At 39.3% G+C, this 23358-nt stretch overlaps 3 protein-coding genes across 4 annotated transcripts in view; 2 read left to right on the top strand and 1 right to left on the bottom strand.

Annotated features, from left to right (window-relative positions):
• Window positions 1-13465, top strand: part of LOC127619592 (potassium voltage-gated channel subfamily G member 2-like) — a 49691-nt gene extending 36226 nt beyond the window's left edge. The window contains exon 3 of the mRNA XM_052092478.1: window positions 12472-13465. Coding sequence (XP_051948438.1) covers window positions 12472-13311 — 840 coding nt within the window. The 3' untranslated portion in view covers window positions 13312-13465. The remainder of the gene's footprint in view (window positions 1-12471) is intronic.
• LOC127619593 (septin-7) overlaps window positions 1-23358 on the top strand; it is a 234466-nt gene that overhangs the window by 99922 nt on the left and 111186 nt on the right. The gene's annotated exons all lie outside the window — the stretch shown is intronic.
• The window catches only part of LOC127619595 (solute carrier family 66 member 2-like), a 54758-nt gene continuing 48574 nt past the window's right edge, over window positions 17175-23358 (bottom strand). For both annotated transcript variants that reach the window (XM_052092482.1, XM_052092483.1), the window contains one exon: window positions 17175-20394. In XM_052092482.1, the coding sequence (XP_051948442.1) occupies window positions 20187-20394 (208 nt within the window). In that variant the 3' untranslated portion in view covers window positions 17175-20186. The remainder of the gene's footprint in view (window positions 20395-23358) is intronic.

The following is a 23358-nucleotide window of genomic DNA, read 5'->3' as shown; positions in this document are numbered from 1 at the left end:
TCCCCGTCACAGGCCATTCTTGAGATTCGCCGACGGCCAGGTTTATCAATACACCGTCCTTCCGTTCGGCCTGTCTTTAGCACCCGTACTTTCACAAAGTGCATGGATGCGGCGCTCGCACCCCTGCGGAGTCAGGGCTTGCGAATTCTGAACTATTTGGACGACTGGCTGATTATGGCACAGTCACATACGGAGCTTCTGTCTCACAGAACAGTTCTCCTCAGCCATCTGAACAGTTTGGGTCTTGCAGTCAATTGGACCAAGAGCTCACTACAGCCCAGTCAGGCAATTTCCTTCCTTGGAATAGAACTAGACTCCGTGGCAATGACGGCTCGCTTATCTACACAGCGCGCGCGCCGTGTTCAGCGACTAGCCGCGTCCTTTCAGATGAACAGCCTCACGCCTCTGAAAAAAATTTCAGAGAGTGCTAGGTTACATGGCCTCAGCCGCAGCAGTACTTCAGCTAGGTTACTCCGCATGCGCCCGCTTCAGCATTGGCTAAACACCCGCGTGTCTCGCCGGGCTTGGGCCACAGGCCGCCAGCCGATCAAGTTGACTCAGACCTGTATTTCAGCTCTGCAGCCCTGGACAGTGGCCGAATGGTATCAGCGGGGAGTGACGATGGGAGCTGTATCTCGCCGAAAAGTCATCTCGACAGACGCGTCCAACACGGATTGGGGCGCGGTCTGCGAGGGCTCTCCGGTTTTTTGGCCTATGGTCAGTTCAGGAAAAGCCTGGAAATGATCTTGTCTGGAAATGATAGCGGTCGAGTAAGCGCTTGTGCGCTTTCTCCCGGTCATTCAGGGTCACCACGTTCTGGTCCGTTCGGACAACAGATCTGTGGTATCCTACCTAAACCGTCAGGGCGGTGTCAGATCCAGGAACCTCTTCCATCTGACGAAACGCATACTGAGTTGGTCCCAGTGCCACCTGCGCTCGCTGAGGGCGACGCACGTGCCAGGCCATCTGAACGACGGCCCAGACAGACTGTCCAGAGACAATATTCCTCCAGGGGAATGGTCCCTGCACGCTCAAACAGTCCAGAAGTTATGGCGCATATTCGGCAGAGCAGAGATAGACCTCTTGCGTCAGAAGAGAACTCTCACTGCCCAATATTTTTCTCGAAAAGTGAGGACGCGCTGGCCCAGGACTGGCCCAACCGCCCGCTTTACGCCTTCCCTCCCGTCTCGCTATTGCCACAGGTAATGCAGAGGATCAGGGAAACGCGTCACTCGGTGCTCCTCATAGCCCCGCGTTGGGAGAATCAGACATGGTTCCCGGAGCTTACGCAGCTGTCACTGACAGCGCCGTGGCCCATCCCAGTGAGAGCAGATCTCCTCTCTCAAGCTCGCAGCACACTCTGGCATCCCCACCCAGAGTGCTGGGCGCTGCATGCGTGGGTGATCAATGACTACCCGTCGCTCTGCCAGAAGGGGTAATAAACACCATCATACACGCTAGAGCCCCTTCCACGAGAAGACTCTATGCGTCAAAATGGTCTGTGTTTTCAAAATAGTGCACCGACAGAGACCTGGACCCACGGACATGTGGGGTGTCGTCGCTGCTCGTGTTTTTACAAGAGCTGCTGGATAAGGGCAGATCCCCATCCACGCTCAAAGTGTATGTGGCGGCCGTCGCTGCGTTCGCTGAACCCCTGCACGGCCAGTCACTGGGAAAAAAACGAGCTGGTCATCCGCTTCCTCAAGGGAGCTAGAAGGATGAACCCCCCGCGCCCCCATCGGTTCCTATCTGGGATCTTTCTATAGTTCTCGAAACTATGAAAGCCCCCCCTTTCGAACCGTTTCAATCCGTAGATTTGAAATACCTTTCACTCAAAACTGTTTTTCTGACTGCCCTGTCATCAGTCAAACGTGTGGGAGACCTTCACGCGCTGTCTGTCAGCGCTGCGTGTCTTGAGTTTGGACCAAGTGACTCCAAGGTCATTTTAAAGCCTAGACACGGCTATGTTCCCAAGGTGATCGGTACTCCTTTCAGAGCACAGGTCATTTCCCTCTCGGCGCTGCCAGCATCCGATAGCGAACGCGACGCCAATCTCCTTTGCCCAGTCAGAGCACTGAGATTGTATACTGCGCTTTCCGCCTCTTTCAGACGCTCTGAGCAGCTTTTCGTTTCGTTCGGAGGGCGCACCAAAGGTCTCGCCGCCTCGAAACAGACACTGTCTAGATGGATAGTGGACGCTATTGCTGCCGCATACGCGTCAAAAGACCTGCCATGCCCGATGGGCATTAGGGCTCACTCCACTAGAGGCATGGCCTCATCGTGGGCATGGTCCAGCGGGATTTCCATTCACGACATATGTGTGGCAGCGGGCTGGGCTTCCTCCTCCATCTTTGTCAGATTTTACAATCTGGAAGTGCCCGCCCTGCAGGCAAAACTACTAGCGGTTTAATACGCTACAGCTCCCCTGGTGAGCTGCACTGATGGGACTCATTCCACACAGACCGGCACCGCCGCTCTGTCGTTCCCTTCCCACTATGTGCTTATGTATTACACACACACTGGCCCGCACTCTTGCCGGCCAAATATTATTTCCCCACTCACAAGGGCTCCCCCGGGTCCCCCCACCCCCGGGGCTCATGCAGTGGATGCTTGGCACGCACGGCCTTGACAATGGGTTCCCGTAGCGTAAGCTAGCTTACGCAATACGAGAGAACCTCTCGTAAGAGAACGAATCGGTTACCTAACGTAACCTCGGTTCTCTCTAGATGAGGGAACGAGTATTGCGTAGCCGGCCGTGCTCGCGCCATGAGCGACTTTCGCTTCATTCAATGAAAACCAGGGTTCCAGCCTACGAACTACGCTTATATGCACTCTAGCCACGCCCATTTTGGCGGGCTTTGATGCAGTAAGCGCGCGGTCGCCTCTCATTGGACGCGAGTTCGCCCAAGTTCGTCTATAGGCTGCAGCAGTTGCCGCAGAGCAGCCAATGAGCTCGCTAGCTAGCCCGCTCAAGGTCTGCAGTTGCTGCACTGTGTTGACAAATGATACAAAATTAAGGATAATTTTTTGGCTTCAATATCTCAGAAAAGATGAATCTTTCCTGTAGCGTAAGCTAGCTTACGCAATACTCATTCCCTCATCTAGAGAGAACCGAGGTTACGTTAGGTAACCGATTTGTTTTCTGACACTAAACTCATAATGTTTTGATTGCAAAAAAAAGTTGTACATCTATGGCTTGCCTCATAGACTTCCTTAGTAAGTGCATTACTGTACGCATGTATTTTGTATGCTTTTACAAACTGACGGACAAATCGAAAGGTCCCACTTTATTAAAGTTTATATTAAGTCTTTAACTACCATGTACTAACATTAAAATACATACAATACAGTTTATTTAATGTGCAAAAATTCTCACAAGATTCACATTAGCTTCTACTGAGGTTGAGGTATAGGTAGGTTTAGGGTAAGAGTTAGGGTTAATGTAGGGTTGGGTTAGGGTTAATGTAGGGTTAGGAGTAAGGTTATAATACGTCTTTCTCCTCTTTTAGATTAGTAAACTATCGGCCACACAGAATTAAGAAAATTCATAAAGGCTGATAATATATCACACTAGCAAATTCCCTATGGATGATGCACAAAAATGACGTAGATTTCTATAATCGTATCCAACTGTATTTGCTGATTTGGATTAAAACGTCCCATAAATACATTCCCAGTATAAATTGTTCAATCTTTCTATTTTATTTTATTTATTTATTTATAAATAAAATCAGAGTGGTGTGAATCTTAACTAAAGACGTTTACAGATGTCTAAAGAAAATTAATTAAAAGTTAAATATGAATAATAATAACGTAAATGCACGATAAATGTAAAGAAAAATAACTATTTATTGAATTCAGAGAATAATGCTTTTATATTGCTGACATGTTACACTTTTCTCCAAGTATTTTCTGCTTATTTATTTATTTATTTTTATATAAAATGAAAAGAAGAAAAATCATTGAAAGTGCTTGAGTAGAGTGATAACTGGGCACAAATGTTGCGATGGTGCGAACGCGGGGGAGGTTTCTTTCGGGTGCGAGAGAGGAGCAGAATATCTCATTCTGTCATAATAGCAGTCGCACTGTACGGCTATGATGCTAAATTTCAAACACTGACAGAACTTCGTCGGAGGCTGAAGATCATCGCAAATGCGATTAATCGTCCATCTGTGAACATGTCACACTGATCGTTGTAAGATTGCCAATTTTGCCCTGCGACAAGAGAAATCCTTTAGGATTCCCGAAATTTGTCTCAGACGGAAGAATTGTGGCCAATATCATACAGTATGCACCCGCCTTCAACTCTTCTGCCACAAGAATGTAATGCATTTTAATTATCTGAATATTTGTTATTTTATATATATATATATATATATATATATATATATATATATATATATATATATATATATATATATATTATATTTAAAAATAACTAATTATATCTTATAGAAAGATAATTATTTCATCATTATATATTGAATTATTGTTATATGAGGGGCATTCTCAGCAAATATTTGTATATACGATTAGTTGCGGTAAATTAATCGGGACACCGTGTAATTAATCCGAATGTAAGCGGTTTTAATACATTTTTGCCCTAATATCAAAGGTTTTACTAGAGAAAAAAAGATATGCTCCAACTTGAATTTTTGGCATAGAATTCATTATGAAATATAATCGAGTCTGATAACAGATAAAGGCAAGAAATAGCGTTTTAGCTTAACATAAAGCTAAATGTTCACTTTACACAAGGTTAAAAATATCTGCTGCTCCAAACTCAAATCCCCACAGAGTGAACACAAATACATCCTGATCGTATGTGGATTCTCTTCATAAAATGATGCCGAAAATATATTATTTGTTGTTTTTATACATTGTTAAAGGCTACATTGATTAGCATTTCCTATAAAAATACCCTAACTGCATAAAAAAACACATTGAGCACGCATGTAATTGTGTATTTATTGGATTTATGTTTCATCTGTCAAACTGTTTTTTGTTAAGCTGCAGAAACATGATGTAGCTTCTCTATTAAGCACTCAAGGGAAAGTTCCTCAATAACGTCATATCAACCTTTACACACACAAGAGTGTGAATGCACTCATATGAACCAAATCTTAAAGTGTTTCACCGCTGTTCAAACGCTCTTTGATTTGCATAATTTATATGGATAAAACTGAATATTCTAAATATTAAATAAAACAAATGACAAAAAAATGCAAAGTAATCACTTTAATATCAATATCATATTTAAATGTAATTTGTATTCTGATTACCAACTATTTAAATTGTAACTGTAGTGGAATACAGTTACTAATATTTAGTATTTTAAATGCGTAATCCTGTTACATGTATTCCGTTACTCCCCAACTCTGATTGTATCAAATGCATAAGTACATAGCAGTTAAAGACACCTTATATAAATTGGGTCCATCAAAATGATTTTATATGGAAGGAATATCCCTTTAAATGTATTTTGATGACTCCTTTTAAGGACTAATAAATGCCGAGCTGTGCTGGTGCCTGTTTGTGCTCAGCGTCCTTTTTTGTGATGCAACTCCTTATTTGGGATGCGGTGTGCTTCTTTTGGGTTGATGCTTAATTTTGTCCTGGTATATATAGAGGAGAGATAAGGTGAAAGAGACATGTCATCTCTTTTAATGTGTAGTGAAGTGTGTTAACTGAACATATGCTAAATAATATTGAGTAAATGCATTACAGGCCTCTCTCTCTGTGTTTGTGAGGGGAAATGCTGGATCAGCAAATCCGATCAGTTAAGGTGCGTACACACTGCCAGCGACATCGCGTGCGACAGCAACTCAATACCATTCATTTTCAATGCGAGCACAGCGACTTCCGGCGACACGAGCTGTCGCGACCGTTGGCGCTAGATGTGGGCGTGTCCAGCGACGCGACAAAGTTGAGAAAAGTTCAACTTTGGAGCGACTAACGAAGCGACAGCCAATAGGAGAGAATACGGGAGAGCTCACGTGATCCTTCTCTCTCTCTCAGCTCCTGCAGTAACGGAAAGCTGGATGAAAGGCTAATTCTTGCTGTTAGAAATGTTCCAGTGTTCTATGATATGTCTCTTCCCACGTTCAAGGACATTTTTAAGAAAAATACTGCGTGGAAAGGTGTATCTGAGATTGCGGGGATTTCATGGACCCAGACAGACCGGCATTTGCATTTTCGCCGCAGATAAACAGCCGCTATGGCAAACAGCACGCCTGGTTTCTCATTCATCTTTGATATAAAGCATTTTATGTACTGATTCCATTTATATTTAGTCTTTTCCCTCCAAAATGTTTGTTTTTAGTGGCAAGAAAAGAGATTCGCTGTCAACAGCAATGGAATGACATCCGTGAATGTCATTTATAAACGTTACTAGGCAACCAGTAGTGGGAACACCCACTAGCGACTTCACCGCCAGCCACTGGCGACCTGCAGCGATAAAGTCGCTGGCAGTGTGTACGCAGCTTTATGCTTAATTATCGCCAGGGATAGACTGGCCAACGGGAGCACTGGGCCACCCTACCCGTTAGCCCCCGAAACGATCAAGAGTCAGACCCTTGCCACACTCTTATTCGTTAAGCGCTGCCATTTTCTGCTGCACATGTGAAACACCAAAACTTCAAAAGTGACAAAACGGCGCTAGCTGATTAAATTGTGCAGAATGTTTAAACATAACCCTAGACTATGACTACATTAAACATTGTTGTTTGTATCAGTAAATTTACTTCTGTATTCCAACTCAAAATGAATGGATTTTTCCAGAGCCGATTTTTACTTCCAGCCCAGCCCTGATTATGGCCACTCATGCGCACACTCCAGTTCATCCAGCAGCGTGATTAAGCAATGTTTTGGGATCAGAGAGTATCAAGAGCCCATGTTTGCCCGGATGGGTAATTGTCTGGTTTTAATTTGATCAGCGTTACTTTGCAAGAGAGGGAGAGTGAAAAAAAATAAGCCTCGTTCAAAAAGCTTTGATGAAAGCGTAACAATAAAACCACAACAAGGGCATTTTAAGAGAATGGACCAAATGGATTTCAAATGCATTTCCTCTTTAATGCACTCATACATACACATATGCATGCACACATAAGACCAGATTTGGGAAGAATTGGTTCCCTTTTCCCGCGACCCTGTACACAGGATAAGCGGTTGACGATGGATGGATGGATGGATGGTTCCCTTTTAATTTGAATAGAATTGGTCACAGGATGTTTGATTGGAATTGGAAAGACATGAAGAGGAATTTACTGATTTGCAATTAAAATAAATTAACTACAGTCAAAAATGTTACAACATTAGTAATTATGTACTATAATCTGTTGCTATAAATAATTGTTAATTTTGACATACAGCACCTCAAAATGTGCTGTATGTCATTGTTTTCAGGTAAATTTATGTTTTTGGCACCATTTGGAAGACTTTGGTGTATAATAGTGCATTCTGAGAAATAAAGTACTCATTTATTAAATATATACATTTATTAGTTACACATTTCTGAAGGTGGCATATCAAGCATTGCTTATTGAAGGAATGTTTTGGGTTTGTGCATTTATGAATTGATTACCACAAAAAGTGTTTTAGACTCATCCCTCTTTCAAATAACGAAAGAAAAAATCTGGTTTACAGTGAGACACTTACAATGGAAATGAATAAGTCCAGTCTGTAAACATCAAAATATGAAGTGTTTCATAAGTGTAGCCACAAGATGTAAACAAGATGCATAAATGATTTTAGTGTTATAAAATTGCTCAACAATCTTTTCTGTTTAAAGTTATATCCAATTTTTCAACACTGTTGCCATGATGATGCAATGTTAATAATCCCTTGTGGCAGGGCGGGGCAAAAGACACGCCCCTCCCCAGGTAAGGGGGGGTGTACGTCATGCCGGGGGCTCCCCTGCCTGAGAGAGCGAGGGAGGAATGTGGCAGGGCGGAGGGCGGGGACGGGTCTTGATTATACTCACCCGGTCCCTTATCAGGCTAATCAAGTTTTTATTTTAACGTTTATGTACTGGCCCCATTCACTTCCATTGTAAGTTCCTTTCTGCTGCGATTTATATATATATTTTGTTTTTTTGTGGTAATCAATATGATGCCTCAAATGGTGTGGATTGAGCTTAACTTGAACCTGAAAAATTCCTTTAACATCATCTATGTTTCTAAAAAATACCCAATATGTTGTGTGTATGATAACATGTTTATGGGTAATTCATACTGAAAAAATGAAATGTACTGATAAAAATACACTTACAGCAGTTACAGTGGCAAAAAAAGTATGTGAACCCTTTGGAATTAGCTGGTTTTCTGCATTAATTGGTCATAAAATGTGATTTCATCAAAAGTCACGAGTATAGACAAACAAAATGTGCTTAAGCTAACAACACACAAACAATTATAAACTTTCATGTATTTACTGAACACATACCATTAACCATTCACAGAGCTGTGGAAAAAGTAAGTGATTTAATAGGTGGTCTATCCTCCTATTGCAATATTGCAATAACCTGCATGCTGTGTGTTCTTCCCAAACAATTCAACCTTAGTTTCATCAGTCCACAAAACATTTTCCCAATTGCATGTGGAGTGTCAAGGTGGTCTTTGGCAAACTTTAGGTGCACAGAAATGTTTTGTTGGAAAGCAGTGGCTTCCTGCCATGGACACCATGCCTGTTTAACGTTTTCTCTATTGTTGACTCTTGAACAGAGATGTTATCCAGTTCCAATGATTCCTTCAAGTCTTTAGCTGTCACTCTAGAGTTCTTATTTACCTCATTGAGAATTCTGAGGTGTGCCCTTTGAGTCATCTTGGCTTGATTGCCACTTCTAGGGAGAGTAGCCACAGTAATAAATCATCTCCATTTATAGACAATTTGTATAACTGTGGACAGATGAATATCTAAACTCTTCAAAGATAACTTTGTAACCCATTCCAGCTTTATGCAAAGCAACAATTCTTGATCGTAGGTATTCTGAGATCTCTTTTTTGCTAGGCATGAACCACGTCAGGGTCAGATGCTTCTTGTGAATAGCAAACTAAATTTTTTAGTGCTTTTTACAAGTCAAAGTCACTCTAGCTCACACCTCCAATCTCGTTTCATTAATTGGCTGCCAACTCCTGACTCTAATTAGCTTTTGTTGACATCATAAGCCTTTTCTCCCCAATTTGGAATGCCCAATTTCCAATGTGCTGTAAGTCCTTATGGTGGCGTAGTGACTCGCCTCAATCCAGGTGGCGGAGGTCAGTTGCCTCTGCCTGAGACCATCAACCCGCGCATCTTATCACCTGGATTGTTGAGCGTGTTACCGCGGAGACATAGTGCGTGTGGAGGCTTCACATTATTCTCCACGGAATCCACAATTCAAATTCAGGAGTTGTAATTTTAAAGGCATTCTTTTTGTTATTAACAATGGCGTCACGCGACTCCTTTAAAGGCATTCTTAATTCAATTCTGAATTGTGCACAACCATGCTGTTTATACAGCTCAAACACACAAGCATGATGCCGATGTCTGGCTGAATGCTGTCTCCATGTTATCTTCTGCCAAATGTGCCTGTAGGAAGCTCAGAGGAAATAACTGTTGATCTGTTGTTTGTATGATAACATTTTCTCAGACACTATAAAAATATGTAACATGTAAAACTAATTCATGTCATGCCAAACCTGTATATCTTAAAAAATAGTACACCTAAAAATGTAAATTTCATTATCATTTACTCACCCTCATGTCATTCCAAACCCATCTCATTCTCTTTGTTCTACGGGACACAAAAAGAACAGTTTTAGCAGAATGTTCATGCTGCTCTTTTCCATACAATGAAAGTTGATGATGAGATTTTCAGTTAATAATGAAATACATTTTGGTCTGTTTCTCACACAAAGCTGTAAGACTTGATATGTAGCACACAAGTCATATTAGCTACATTTATAGTACTTTTTCCTTTTTGGAACTTGACAAAGTGAGTCCCCATTCACTTTCATTTTATGGAAAAGAGCGGCTTGGACATTCTCCTAAACATCTCCTTTTATATACTCAGAGGAAAAAAAGCCATGAGGGTGAATAGATCATGACAGAAGTTTCTTTTTTGGTATTCTCTGCCTTTAAAGGTGTGCATTTTGGCTGGCAATTAAAAATTCACAAATTACAGCAAAAAATCTATTCAATCAGATATCTGTTGTTTTATTATGAGGCAATAACCAATGAAATATTAATGAATAAAATATTAATGAATTCATTAATTGCTTGCAGAAAATGTATTATTTCAGAAGAAGCGGGGGTTCATGTAGGTCTCAGAAGGAAAATGAAGCTTTTTATTAATTAGACATCGTTTTCAAACTGCCTGTCTGATCCGTGAAGGAAAAACATATTTGTCTGGATGAAGCTCATTAATAAGTTTCACTCAGGGCAGAGTGGATTGATTACCCCCCACCCCCCACCCCGCCCCCCAAAGTAATTGTTAATTAAATATGACCTGCAGGGTTGAACAAGACTATTCCCTCAGAAACAGTATGATTCAAACAGCTCAAGTATGACCTGAAATTCCTATGAGGAATTCTTGACATTCCCATTAAGCAGAAATGCCAGTTTGATCTAATCAGTTTGCAGCTTTGCATTTATATTTTTTCTGCCTTGGTGATAATGTATTAATGGGATATTTCACCATAAGATAAAAATCCTGCCATCATTTACTCACCCTTGTGTTGTTCCAAACCCGTATGACTTTCTTTCTTCCATGTAAAACAATGGGAGATATCAGGCAAAGCACCATAACAGTATTCCATACGACTTGTGTGTTATATTCCAAGCCTTCCAAAGTCAATCGATAGCTTTGTGTATTGAGCAGACTGAAAAGTCACCATTCACTGAAATATCTTCCCCTCCACCTTAGCTCTCAAATTGTGTTTGTGCAATTTGTATATTTTCTAATTTGGTATTGCATGAAAGTCACCATTTTTATGCATGATTTTAAAATGTGTATCAATGATTATAATGTATTTGTAAATGAATTATAGGTCATTAATGAACCCCTTTATAAACCCTCAACAAAGGCAACAATAAAAGCAAACATTTATTGTTAAAAGGTAATTCAATATTGAACTTTTTCGCAGCAAAAGTGATTATTTCTCTTTAGAATACATTCATTTAACCAGTGGAGTCGTATAGATGTTTATGCTGATTGTTTGTTCTTTTTGGGGCTTCAAAGATCTGATCACCATCCGCTTGCATTTTAAGGACCTACTGAGCTGAGATATTTCTCTATTTTTTCTTCAAATGTGTTCTGCTGAAGAAAGGAAGTCATACACATCTGGGATGGCATGAGGTTGAGTAAATGATGAGAGAATTTTCATTGTTGGGTGAACTATCCCTTTAAATGTGAATTCTTGAGATCAATAATGGAATTACTACAAGTAAAAATGCAAATTGTTCTATTAGTAATTACATTTGTGCTTGTAAAAATGAAAATCCCTGATATAAAAAATTATGTAATTTGCAGAAATGCCTATTTTTTATATAAAAACGTTGTTTGTAGTTTTTGATATCTGTAACTGTATTACAGAACACTCCTGTTCAAAATACAATAACAGATATTTATTAATAATTTTGTATTTGTACCAAATATACATATCAGCAGTTTTTTCTTTCTTCTTAGTAAAAATGATAATTTTTGATATCAGTAATTACATTGTTACTAGTATAAATATCTATTCCTGATATGAAAATTTAACTAACTAATAAAAATGATAATTTTTGATATGCAGATTTTTTTTTTTTTCTTCACTAATTCTCCACTCAAAATGCTAATTTCAGATATCTGGAAATTAATTTCAAATATCAACAAATTGAAGAGTGACTAAAGATATCTAAAAATGTATTTCTCACTAGTTACAGTCCCATTATTTATATCTGGAGTTAACATTGCCACTAGTGAAAATCAAATAACATCATTAATAATTAGAATTTTTACTAGTTGTAATTCAATTGTTGACATCAGGAATAGACATTTGCCCTTGTTATAATGTAATTATTCATATTAAATATTCATTCAAAAATCATTGTGAAATTCTACTGGTAAAAAAAATACAATTATTGATTACTATGTTTTTACTAGTTACTATTTAAGTAAGTATTTATGCCATTTTCGAGATCAAGAATAAACTTTTTTTACTAGTGGCAAATCTAATTACTGATATGATGAGCATTTTCACTGATACAAATGATCATTTAAACTAGTGAAAACTATAGATGTCTATAACTCATATCCTTATATCATTTCTTTTTGAGTCTTTATGATGTTGCATTGCCTAGACAGTGAAAATGTGCGCTAAATCAAGTGCAATACTTCCGCTGCACACATTTGGAGAAGAGAGTTGATTACTTCAAAGGTGCAATAAAATGTGAAACAGCCCATAAGTGATCCATACGTTGACCTTGACCTATGCGTGTTTTCTCCTCCAGGGTGAGTGCTCGCAGAGGTGCTACAACATCTTTGTGCTGGAAACAGTTTGTGTGGGCTGGTTCTCCCTGGAGTTCTTGTTACGGTTCATCCAGACGCAGAGCAAGTGCACTTTCTTGCGCACACCCCTCAACATCATTGACGTGGTGGCCATCCTGCCCTACTACATCACCCTGATCGTGGACTCACTCTCTGTCAACGACCGCCCCACTGGCTCAGGGAACAACTACCTGGAGAAGGTCGGATTGGTCCTGAGAGTTCTTCGAGCATTGCGAATCTTTTACGTAATGCGTTTAGCCCGGCACTCTTTGGGGCTGCAGACGCTGGGACTGACAGTACGCCGCTGCACTCGTGAGTTCGGATTGCTTCTGCTTTTCCTGTGCGTGGCCATGGCGTTGTTCTCGCCACTGGTCTTCCTGGCAGAGAGCGAGCTGGGCGCCAAGCAGGAGTTCACCAGCATCCCCGGTAGTTACTGGTGGGCTGTGATCTCCATGACGACAGTTGGATACGGAGACATGGTTCCTCGCAGTATTCCTGGTCAGGTGGTTGCACTTAGCAGCATCTTGAGTGGAATCCTGCTCATGGCATTCCCAGTCACGTCTATATTTCACACTTTCTCGCGCTCCTACGTGGAGCTTAAAGAGGAACAGAATCGGGCCTCCAGATACAAGCCCGATTTCCAGGACAGCACTAAATCCCAAAACAGCGAGGATTCCCAGGACACAGATAGTTCCATACATGCAATCACGGAACCTACGGCAGCCATCGGTGCACACCACCACAGATCTGTTGTCACAGCAAGTAAAGGTGTCCCACAGGTCAGGAGATCACTGAAGTCTTAACGCACACAGCTGACTGCAAGACTCTTCTTGAAGAAATAACACTTACAAAACGTGTGACAGATGAGCTGCCGTATGTAGTATGTGTGCAGACATCGGGAAGGTGGGCGTTATGATGGACATAATGGGTTAGTATGTCCAAAGCTCAATTATGTAAATTCTCTCAGCATTTACTCACCCTCATGTTGTCCAAACCTGTATAATTTTGTGTGGAACACAAATGGAGCTGTTGGGCAGATTGTTCCTGCTGCTCTTTTCCAGACAATAAAAGTGAAAGGGCTCAAGCTCCAAAAATCACCAATAAAAGAAAATATGAAATAGCTTTTTGTAGGAACACACCAAAATTTAAGTTGTTATTCACTGAAAATCTTTTCCCTGCAGTAGCTCTCATTACTGTAGCTACTCAAATGGCATCTCATTCATGGTTGTGTATTCAATTATGGCCCACAAAGACGTGTTACGCCAGGTTTGATGCCAATGATATGCCAATAGTGGTCGCATGTTGTAGCCAGTGTTGGGAAAGCTACTTTGAAACTGTAACTTCCCAAGCTACTCATACATTTAAGTAGTTAAACAGCATTCAAGCTACTCGGTCTACTTGGTTTAACAAATTGATAATTAAAATGTTTTAACTTTAAATCGTTACTTCTGACCAGTGCTGGATTGATGTTTGAAATGACCTAACACTTGAGTGACGTTCGTTCCTCTGTTGTATACACAAGGGTGCACTTCCAAATTCTCGTGTGAGTGCACCATTGCGCTTACGTCACACGACAGCTCTGTGATGCTGTCAGGAAGTTAATCAAATTTTCATTATCGATTTGTTTCTAACATCAACTTATAGATTTGCTTCAGAAGACATTCATTGATCGACTGGAGTCGTGTGGATTACTCTTATGCTGCCTAAATATGACTATTGGACCATCAAATAGCCAGCAGCCTCATCAATAATAAATGAACACCATGAAAACTATTCATGTAGTCCCAAATTGAAATGGATAGAATGCAATGAAATCAAGTTGTGACAAATTGTTCTAGAATTGTGTTGCTTTGGTTCATTTTAATTAAGTAAATGAATTGCAAGAATATATATATTTTTGAGTGTAAGGTTGCGCAGGGGCTCAAGTGAATCATTTATGTGAACTAGTTCATCTACATGAACTGTACGAAAGAACCGATTTACTATAATGAATTGGAGTTCCTAACACTAAATATAAGGGAATCGTTCATTTTAACTGGTTCATTTATATGCCTTATATAGGGGTGGCTGATATTACCGAAATCTTATATCATGATATGAGTAATTTTACATCACGTTAACGATACATATCACGAAATAGTTAAAGTATTCTGGACAATCTATTGAAATTGGTTTATGTGTAAAGTAACAATATTGTAATGCCTAAATTTGGAAACTTCGAACGCAAATATAGTAAAAGTAAAACGTCAAATTGCATTTAAAGCAACCATTATGCCACATATCAGTCTGATGTTGTAAACCATTATTATTATTATTATTATTATTATAAACTTTCTTTGAGAAACTCAAGACCTTCAATGCAATACAACAAAGAAAATAATACAAAAGTAAATAAAAAAAATTAAAAAACATTTTGACCGAATTAATGCAGAGTGCATCTTTTGGCTTTCACAATATTCTTTTTCCTGCTTCATTTTGAGATGCTAAAACATATCATTTGTATCACGAGTGATTGTCATCGTGTAACACAGTTTGCAGATTACATCTTTCTGCTCTGTGTCGTCTTTTGTGAACCCACAGCAGAGATGTCACAACTGTATTACTAATGCGCCCCCTTTTCATGACTTGTTTGGAAATCATCCTGTTCTGTGGAGTTGTGTTTCTCCATCAGGGTTTTTACTGGATCAGAAATAATTGAGTAGCAGGAGTTATCCGGCTCTGCACTTTCCTGTCTGTGGAGCACAAATATCAGGAAGCCTGCTGGAGTTGCGCACACATCTGTGCTCCAGAGATAGCAGGAGCCACATTCACGTGAAATACAGATGTGCAGCAGATGAGATGCATCTTTAGTGCTTTTGATTGTCATCGAATTTGATATGGAAATTTACATATCGCGATATACACGATATGACAAAATCTCTATCGAATGACACTTTATATTGTCGCCAGGATACACAGTATATCGTCATATCACCCAGCCCTAACCTTAAATTAACTGTCCGAAAGAACCGATTCACTTAAATTATTTGGTTTCCCAGCTGCTTTTGAACAGTCTGATGTTGTGTTCCACAGATACAAATTCTTTGTATGGGTTTGGAACATCATGAATGTGAGTATGTGATGAGAGCATTTTCACTTTTGTGTGAACTGTTCCTTTAAGCAGGTGTTCCTGGTAGAGGGATGCTCCTACCTGTGAAAACTGGATGACTGTGAAGATTGCCATTTTATTTTGCATCCACCTTTAAAGAGGTCTTCTCTGGTGACAGGATATGGAGTCTGTTACACTGTTTGAAAAAATGCTTTTATGAACTTTCATTGATGATCCTATATAGCTTATTTGCAATAAGAAGTTTATGAAATACATTTCTGTGTACAGTTCTGCTTTTAGATTTCATAGTCTCAGGATCTGCTGATTGTAATAAACACAATGAAATACCCTTTAAAAAGTCTGGTTTGTAGGCTCTGAATACCAAATCAAAACAGTAAATAAATGAATTAAATATATACTAAACTATATTGAGTTCTGGTCAAAAAGATATCTATTCTAGCAAGCGATAAAAGGTCATATTGGTTTAGCTGGTGTTAAATGTGAGCAGTGATAGATATGCCCACACTGAGAGATGTTCTCTTAATAGCTTGAGGCCGTGTGTGCTGCCAATACAAACACTGCTATAATGACACAGACATAATGAATGCACTCTTAGGTTCCTATTGTATAATACAAACAATCATAAAAGTTATTCCAAATACACTGAAAGGTCCGGCTTGTGTGACTACGGCCATTGCAATAGAATGATTGTACACTACAGCTTAATAATAGAAAAAATGCTTGGATTAATTTCACAAAACTTGTCAATAATGTATAGCGGTCATATTTCACTCCAAAATCAAATTATATATATGTATATGTATATATACAGTTGAAGTCAGAAGTTTACAAAACTTATTTTTAACCACTCCACAGATTTCATATTAGCAAACTATAGATTTGGCAATTAATTTAGCACATCTACTTTGTGCATGACATGAGTCATTTTTCCAACAATTGTTTACAGACAGACTGTTTCACTTTTAATATACCATTCCACAATTCCAGTGGGTCAGAAGTTAACTGTGCCTTTAAGCAGCTTGGAAGATTCCAGAAAATGATGTCAAACATTTAGACAATTAGCTTCTGATAGGAGGTGTGCTGATTTGGAGGTGTATTTTAAGGGCTACCTTCAAACTCAGTGCCTCTTTGCAAAAACGTTATGAGGATTCTTACCAGATGTAGCTTTGTTGCCGTTTCTCACAAAGACAAACTCAGCTGTGGTCAGCACCATGTTGTTTTGTCACATGACTCGGTGGGTCGAATGTTTAACACATTAATGCCAGCAGAGTCTCCTGAACTGAGATCAGTCAGTTTAAATGAAATTACATCACGCATAGCCTATAAGCCAAAACAATGTCCACGCTTGTGTACACGGGGTCTCAGGAGGATAAATACTCTTAAACTAATCTATGTGTGGATGTACAGTTGTTTGATCAGGGAACATCAAATGCAACTATAGATGGAATTCAATTAGAAAACAGACTTGATGAAAATTCTGAACATCTATCAACAAATATAAATGACAAAGCAAAAAAAAAAGATTTTTTTTTTAAATGTTTATTCATAAAACTTGCTATAAAAAGTAGCATTAAAAATAAGTGGAGTGAACAATGGTATCCAAATGAACAAGAATAGAAACATTTGGCTGAATGCAACATAACAAAATATGAACAATAACCAATAACCCATGTGAATGTCAATACTGTGTGGAGAGCAGATGAAGAGTAACATTACTAAAAGATATAAGAACAGGAACTCTACATCAGTTACTTTCATTCAACGAAATATACAGTTATCGTAACAAAACAGTAAAAGCCCAAAAGAGAAACAACACGCATTTAAATGAGGTTCAGATCAAATTCATGATCTCTCCGGATCAACCTGAGAAAGAAGAAAAAACCCCAACAGAATATGTTTGGAAAGGAAATAAATAACAGCACTAGTAATACAAAGGAATACAAAGGAAGCTGTTCTTTAAAGAGTCTTTCTAATCTGAATAGGGATAGTTGAGTTTTTAACAAATGCAGTCAGGCTGATGAGATCCATTTCACATGATCAATTGTTGATCAAAAAACATTATGACATTTAGGCAAAGTAAGAGTGGAAAATGTCTTTACAAAAATGACATCACTCAATGACCTTCAATTGTTCCATGTTAGACAATTCTAAATTCCCTCTTTACATGTATAGCACATTTATAAGCAGCACCTTATTCATAACATAAGAAAACATTTCCTTGACTGGCGTGTAACATTCCTGACTGCAGGTATTGGACCACTACCGACATATTACGGCTCACGTTTGACTGAACATTTGAACCACTTGGCCTTTAAGTTAGATAAAACAATCCATTTATGGCCCAATACTTTCCTAGTCAAATTATACAAGGTTTGTTGTCTTTAAAGGAATAATTTACCCCAAAACTAAAATTGTCATAATTTACATACTCATGTCATTCCAAACCTGGTGCAGCATGTCCTGAGGTGTCATATTTGAATGCACGTAAACACAAATACGATTTTCAGCGAATAACTAATTCAATTTGGGTCTTTTCCTCACACAAAGCTATCATTTGGCTTTAAAAGAATTGAAATATGCACTCACTGAGCACTTTATTAAGTACACCTACATATGCAAGGATATAATCAGCCAATCGTGCAGCGGCAGCACAGTGCAAAAAATCATGAATATACAGGTCAGTAGCTTCAGTTAGCATGTTCACATCAACCATCAGAATGGTGAAGAAATGTGATCTCAGTGATTTGGTTGGTGGTCTGATTGTTGGTGGCAGATGGGCTGGTTTGAGTATTTCTGTAACTGATGATCTCCTGTGATTTTCACACACAACAGTCTCTAGAGTTTATTCAGAATGGTGCAAAAGCATCCAGTGAGCGGCAGTTCTGTGGACGGAAAAGCCTTGTTGTGAGCAGAATGGCATCTCAGAATGCACAACACGTCAAACCCTGAAGCAGATGGGCAACAACAGCAGAAGACCCTGTCGGGCACTTTATTAGGACTATCGTGTTAGCGTATGGACAACTTTTATTGTGCTTTTTTCCTGTCTTTTTGTTGCAAAACAGCCACAATTTCATTTTATGGAAAGAAATTCTGTCCTTGAAAGTTAGGAAGTGAAATGGGTTTGGAGCAACACAAAGTTGACAATTTTCTTTTTTGGGTGAACTATTCATTTAAGGGTCAACACATGTTAATGATCATTTTTCAGTCACACTAGCAGAAACTATTGCCCAATTCAACGAACCTGATCGAGGGAATGATTGCTAGACAATTATTGCCTAAACAAGATTAGTTTTAGAGGAGAGATTATGTGATTGATTCCTGCAACTAATACAAGCAACAGATGTATAGGGTTGATTTTTGGTTCAAGATGACACAGGGCTCTTCCTGTGGTGATCATTTGGCCTTCACTGTGAAACACTACAGCAGCCTATTGAGGTAAAGACAGCAAGATAAAACATGCCTTATCTTCTCAATAGCATGTCAAATAAAATAAAACTGCATTAATCTCTTATTAGAAAAGCTTTGTACATTCATCAAGATGATGCGAGATACATTTCTTTTTATGAGTCAGTAAGGCAAAAGTTTTCATTACAACAATGATTGCCCTGGGCTGGCCTGTATGTGTGTGTGTGTGTGTGTGTGTGTGTGTGTTTGTGTCTGCATATATCACTGCATTTCTTTATGATATTGTATGTATGCATAATGTACTGTAATTGGTAATATATATATATATATACAAACTGGCCCCAAAAAGTTTTTGGACACTGAGGGCACACTTAATGTCACTGCATTACATGACAAAATTTCAAACCAAGCTTCAACACGCCTACCACTTTCTTATTATTCAATATTTTAGATCAGAATAATAGTCATCAAAACTATGGCCACGCCCACACCAATGAGTTTTCTAACATCATGATCCAAAGTATGCAAAGGTAAAGCAAAATCAATACATTTTCAACTGAAATCATATTAGTGTGGATGTGGAAATAATGAGAATTATGTCTGGTCCAAAAATTTTAATAAAGCATGTAAGCATGGATCAAAGAGATTCTAGATCATCTGAAGTATCTGGTATTGTGTCAATACAGTTTGTCTTTATTTCAAAGAGTTTAATCTATTGTATGATCATTTAAAATGTAAACGTATTTTTTTAAATGGTTTGCTTGGTTTCCAATGTTTTGATAAACCAGAGCTTGGACACTTTAAACATTATTATTTATTATCATTTTAGGTTGAACTATCCCTTTAAGCGTGGCTGAAGTGTCTAAATACTTTATATGGCCACTCTATATCTTATTATATATGTGTGTGTGTGTGTGTGTGTGTGTGTGTGTGTGTGTGTGTGTGTGAGCACAATCCCCGTCATATCAGCATACATACTGTACATACCCGTGTACAGCATACATCATACTGTATGCCAATCCAAAGAGTGGCAGCTCTTTACAAAAGTATTTCAGGTAAAAGCTGTCCACTGATCCACTGACACATGAACGCATGTAGTTTCTCATTCGCACACCCATGTCCACTGTGTCCGTTTGTTAATATGTGTGAGAGTGTGTGTGTGTTTTAGAGGGCCTTGGCGCTGGTGGTGTGTGTGGTGTGCGAGACGGGTTTCTGCGGGTAACGGCTGTAGTAGTACACTTGGAAGAGGATGGCGATGTCCACGCACACCTGGAGTAGACCACAGATCCAGAACTGCATGGGAGCCTGAGTCAACAGGAAGTAAACTGTCTTGAAAGTGTCTCCACTGGTCCACATCAACACCATCTTAATACTGGAGGGACAGGAATTGAGAGAGCGAGAGTGTGTTATTAAAGTCTGGAGACATGAGAGAGACAAATTTATAAAAAGAGAGAGAGAAACCAGAATCTCAATTAAAAGAAAATACAAATTGAGAGCGGAAATAAAAGCTTTGTGGTAGTTTTCCTCACAGGGCCAAAGTATGAGCAAAAGTAATAGCAATATGATAATTGATGATATTTCTGCATAATGCATCACACTAGTAAGAGCTCTTTAGAGTGTCAGTGGAGGTTTGGTTTTTATAATGCCTCTCTACACTGTTAAAGAGAAAAGGAAGCCTTTCAGAACCCTTTTGTTGAGAAAGGACAGAAATAACATTGAGGCCTTACAGCTACAGAGTTCTTATAGTCTTGGTCAATCTGTTCAGCCTATCCACAAAAAACAGCTCATTATTCGTTGAAAATCTTCATGTCCACAGCAGCTCTCAAATCTCATTCGTCCAACTTGGGGCCACCTGTTGTTGTGCATCTTCTCACTAAATGCAATACACCAAGATCGCACAATCTGTGTGGACTGCTTTAAATGGTGCTTTTATGGTACTTTTAAGAGCTTGATAGCCCACTGGTCTACTTCATTGTCTGGACAACAAAAGGATTATTCAAAGTTCCAGAAGAAAGTACGTCTTTAATTACATGAGGGTGAGTAAATGATGACAGAAGTATTGGGAGAAATATTCTCAGCAAGCCTATTCAAGCCCCATGAACAGCTAACATTTTAAAGCAGGCAGATAAACAAAATATGTGGTGCATCAGAAACTTCACTCAGAACCATGTAGCAGTCTTTCATTTCCACTAGCAGAATGAAAAGGGGAAATTAAAATGTGTTCATCCATGCATCAGGAAAAAAGCTTACACAAACCAATGTTTTTTATAGACTAATAAATTATTCAAGGTTAGCATTTTCATATTAGATTTCCCAGAATACAGCCCTCATCACAACAATAATAGTGTTGGTTTTGGCATTTTTTGATGTACCAAATTACTTTCCGCCATTGAATTGTATATGCATGTAAACAAATGATCAAATGATGCTGCAGTAAGAGAATCCACCTTAAAGAAATGGAACAGAACAGCATCAGTATGAAACTGATGTGTTGATATTTACATTAGAGTCCAACGAATAATTATAATGACCTTGATTTGGCCAAGAAGGAACAACAACCTGGAAAAGCATTCCTATCGACAAATTCGATTTTAGGGTTAGGTTTCTGAACTGAGACTCCAAATCAACAAATTAGGACCAGCTCTGGCAAAATATAAGATTTTCCAAACACTGGGATTAGAAGTTTACATTAGAAAAAGGGGTGGGGGTATGTATTAGGATTTCAGGTAAGAGTAAGCAGTAGGACATTGGGTCGTCAGTTGGGTGAAGAGGGAGGAGGTCCAGGGCACTTCAAGCGTTTAAGATAACTATGGTTAGAAATTAGTGGTTGAGATAAACCTGTGCCTTTTGGTCAGATTTTGCTATCGCAAAAAGATTTCTGGGGTCTGCAACAAAACACAGAGATCGCAGCCAAATCAGTGCTTGCTAATGTCGCCGATGTTCGTTAGATATGAGCAGTTTAGCAACAGGATCTAAGCTAGTCTTCAGCTGTCACAGATGCTGCAATACTTTCAAACATGATATTTCAAGTATGATATTATTGCCACATAATCTTTAAGAGTGATGCAGCGACAACTGTGAACCAATAATAAGATAAAATCAGTATGCAGACAAGCAAGCTGATCGTGACCATCTATTTCTTGAAAAATCTTGATCCTTCTAATTTCTTCTGGGATTTATTTTGTATTTTTTCCTGTTGGCCGTGGATGTCTCTTGGCCAAAGATTTTGTAGTTTAAGTACCTCGTCTGTGACAGATGTCAAGAAACCTTTTAGTGTAATGTGAGCAGTACAGCGATTCAGGTTGTCTGACTGACATGTATTGAGAGCATGGCGTAAGGTTTAGGAGTTTAGGGATGGTAGTTGTGTATGGTAGGAGTGGGAGGTTCAGGGCTAATGGGTGATGATTATCAAAATTAGAAATCAGGGGTTGAGATAAGGTATAGGAGTTAGGGACAAGAGTTAGTTGAAGAACTGGAAGGTCCAGGACAGGGTTAACAGTCAAAGATTAGCAAGATTAGAAATCAGGGGTTGGGATAAAGTATAGGAGTTATGGATGTGGCTTAAGTGAAGAAGTGGGAGGTCCAGAGCAGGGTTAACGGCTGAAGATTAGAAATCATGGGGTTGGTATAAGGTATAGGAGTTAATTACAGGGGTTAGGTGAAAACGTGGTTCAGGGTTAAGGCTTGGAGATTAGGGCTCAGGTTTAGAGGTAGGGATTAGAATTTGTAATAAAAGTGGTAAATTCAGGGTCGGGATAATGAATAAGGGCTGGACGCTGGGATCAGGGTTGGGTGAAGAACTGTGAAGTCAGGGACAAGATGTAGAATAGATAATTAAGAGTTAGTGTTACAACAAAGGGTTGGAATTAGGATTTTGAATGGAAAGTTAGGGGTCGAGGATAGAAGGGGCAGCGAGGGATTAGGGTTAGGTAAAAGGGTGGGTGTAAGGGTTAAGAGTGGAGAATTGGGGGCTAGTTAAGATTTAAGGTTGGAAATCGAGGGTTGGTTTAGTTGCGGTCAAGGCTTGCACAACATTCTTATCAATCAATCATTTACATCTAATTATAGTGGTAGTTTATGGTAAGGAACTAATGTTTGTTGCTGGACATGGAAAGTTATTCCAAGGTCATTAAAAGATGTTGATCCAGGAAGACACCCTCCTTGGCCAATTATACTTGGTAGACTTGGCAAATTATAAATACTGCACATGCACACTGAAACAAAATAGAATTTGAAATTTTACAGAAAAAGTTATTATTTGCATTAGGTGAAATACAGCACATGCCACACAGTGCGGCAATTTGCACTGCACAGTCTGATAGAAATACAAAATTGA

Source organism: Xyrauchen texanus, chromosome 26 (genome assembly GCF_025860055.1).
Source record: "Xyrauchen texanus isolate HMW12.3.18 chromosome 26, RBS_HiC_50CHRs, whole genome shotgun sequence".
NCBI lineage: Eukaryota > Metazoa > Chordata > Actinopteri > Cypriniformes > Catostomidae > Xyrauchen > Xyrauchen texanus.
The sequence above is the reverse complement of the archived record's forward strand: the minus strand, read 5'-3'. Positions and strand labels throughout refer to the sequence as shown.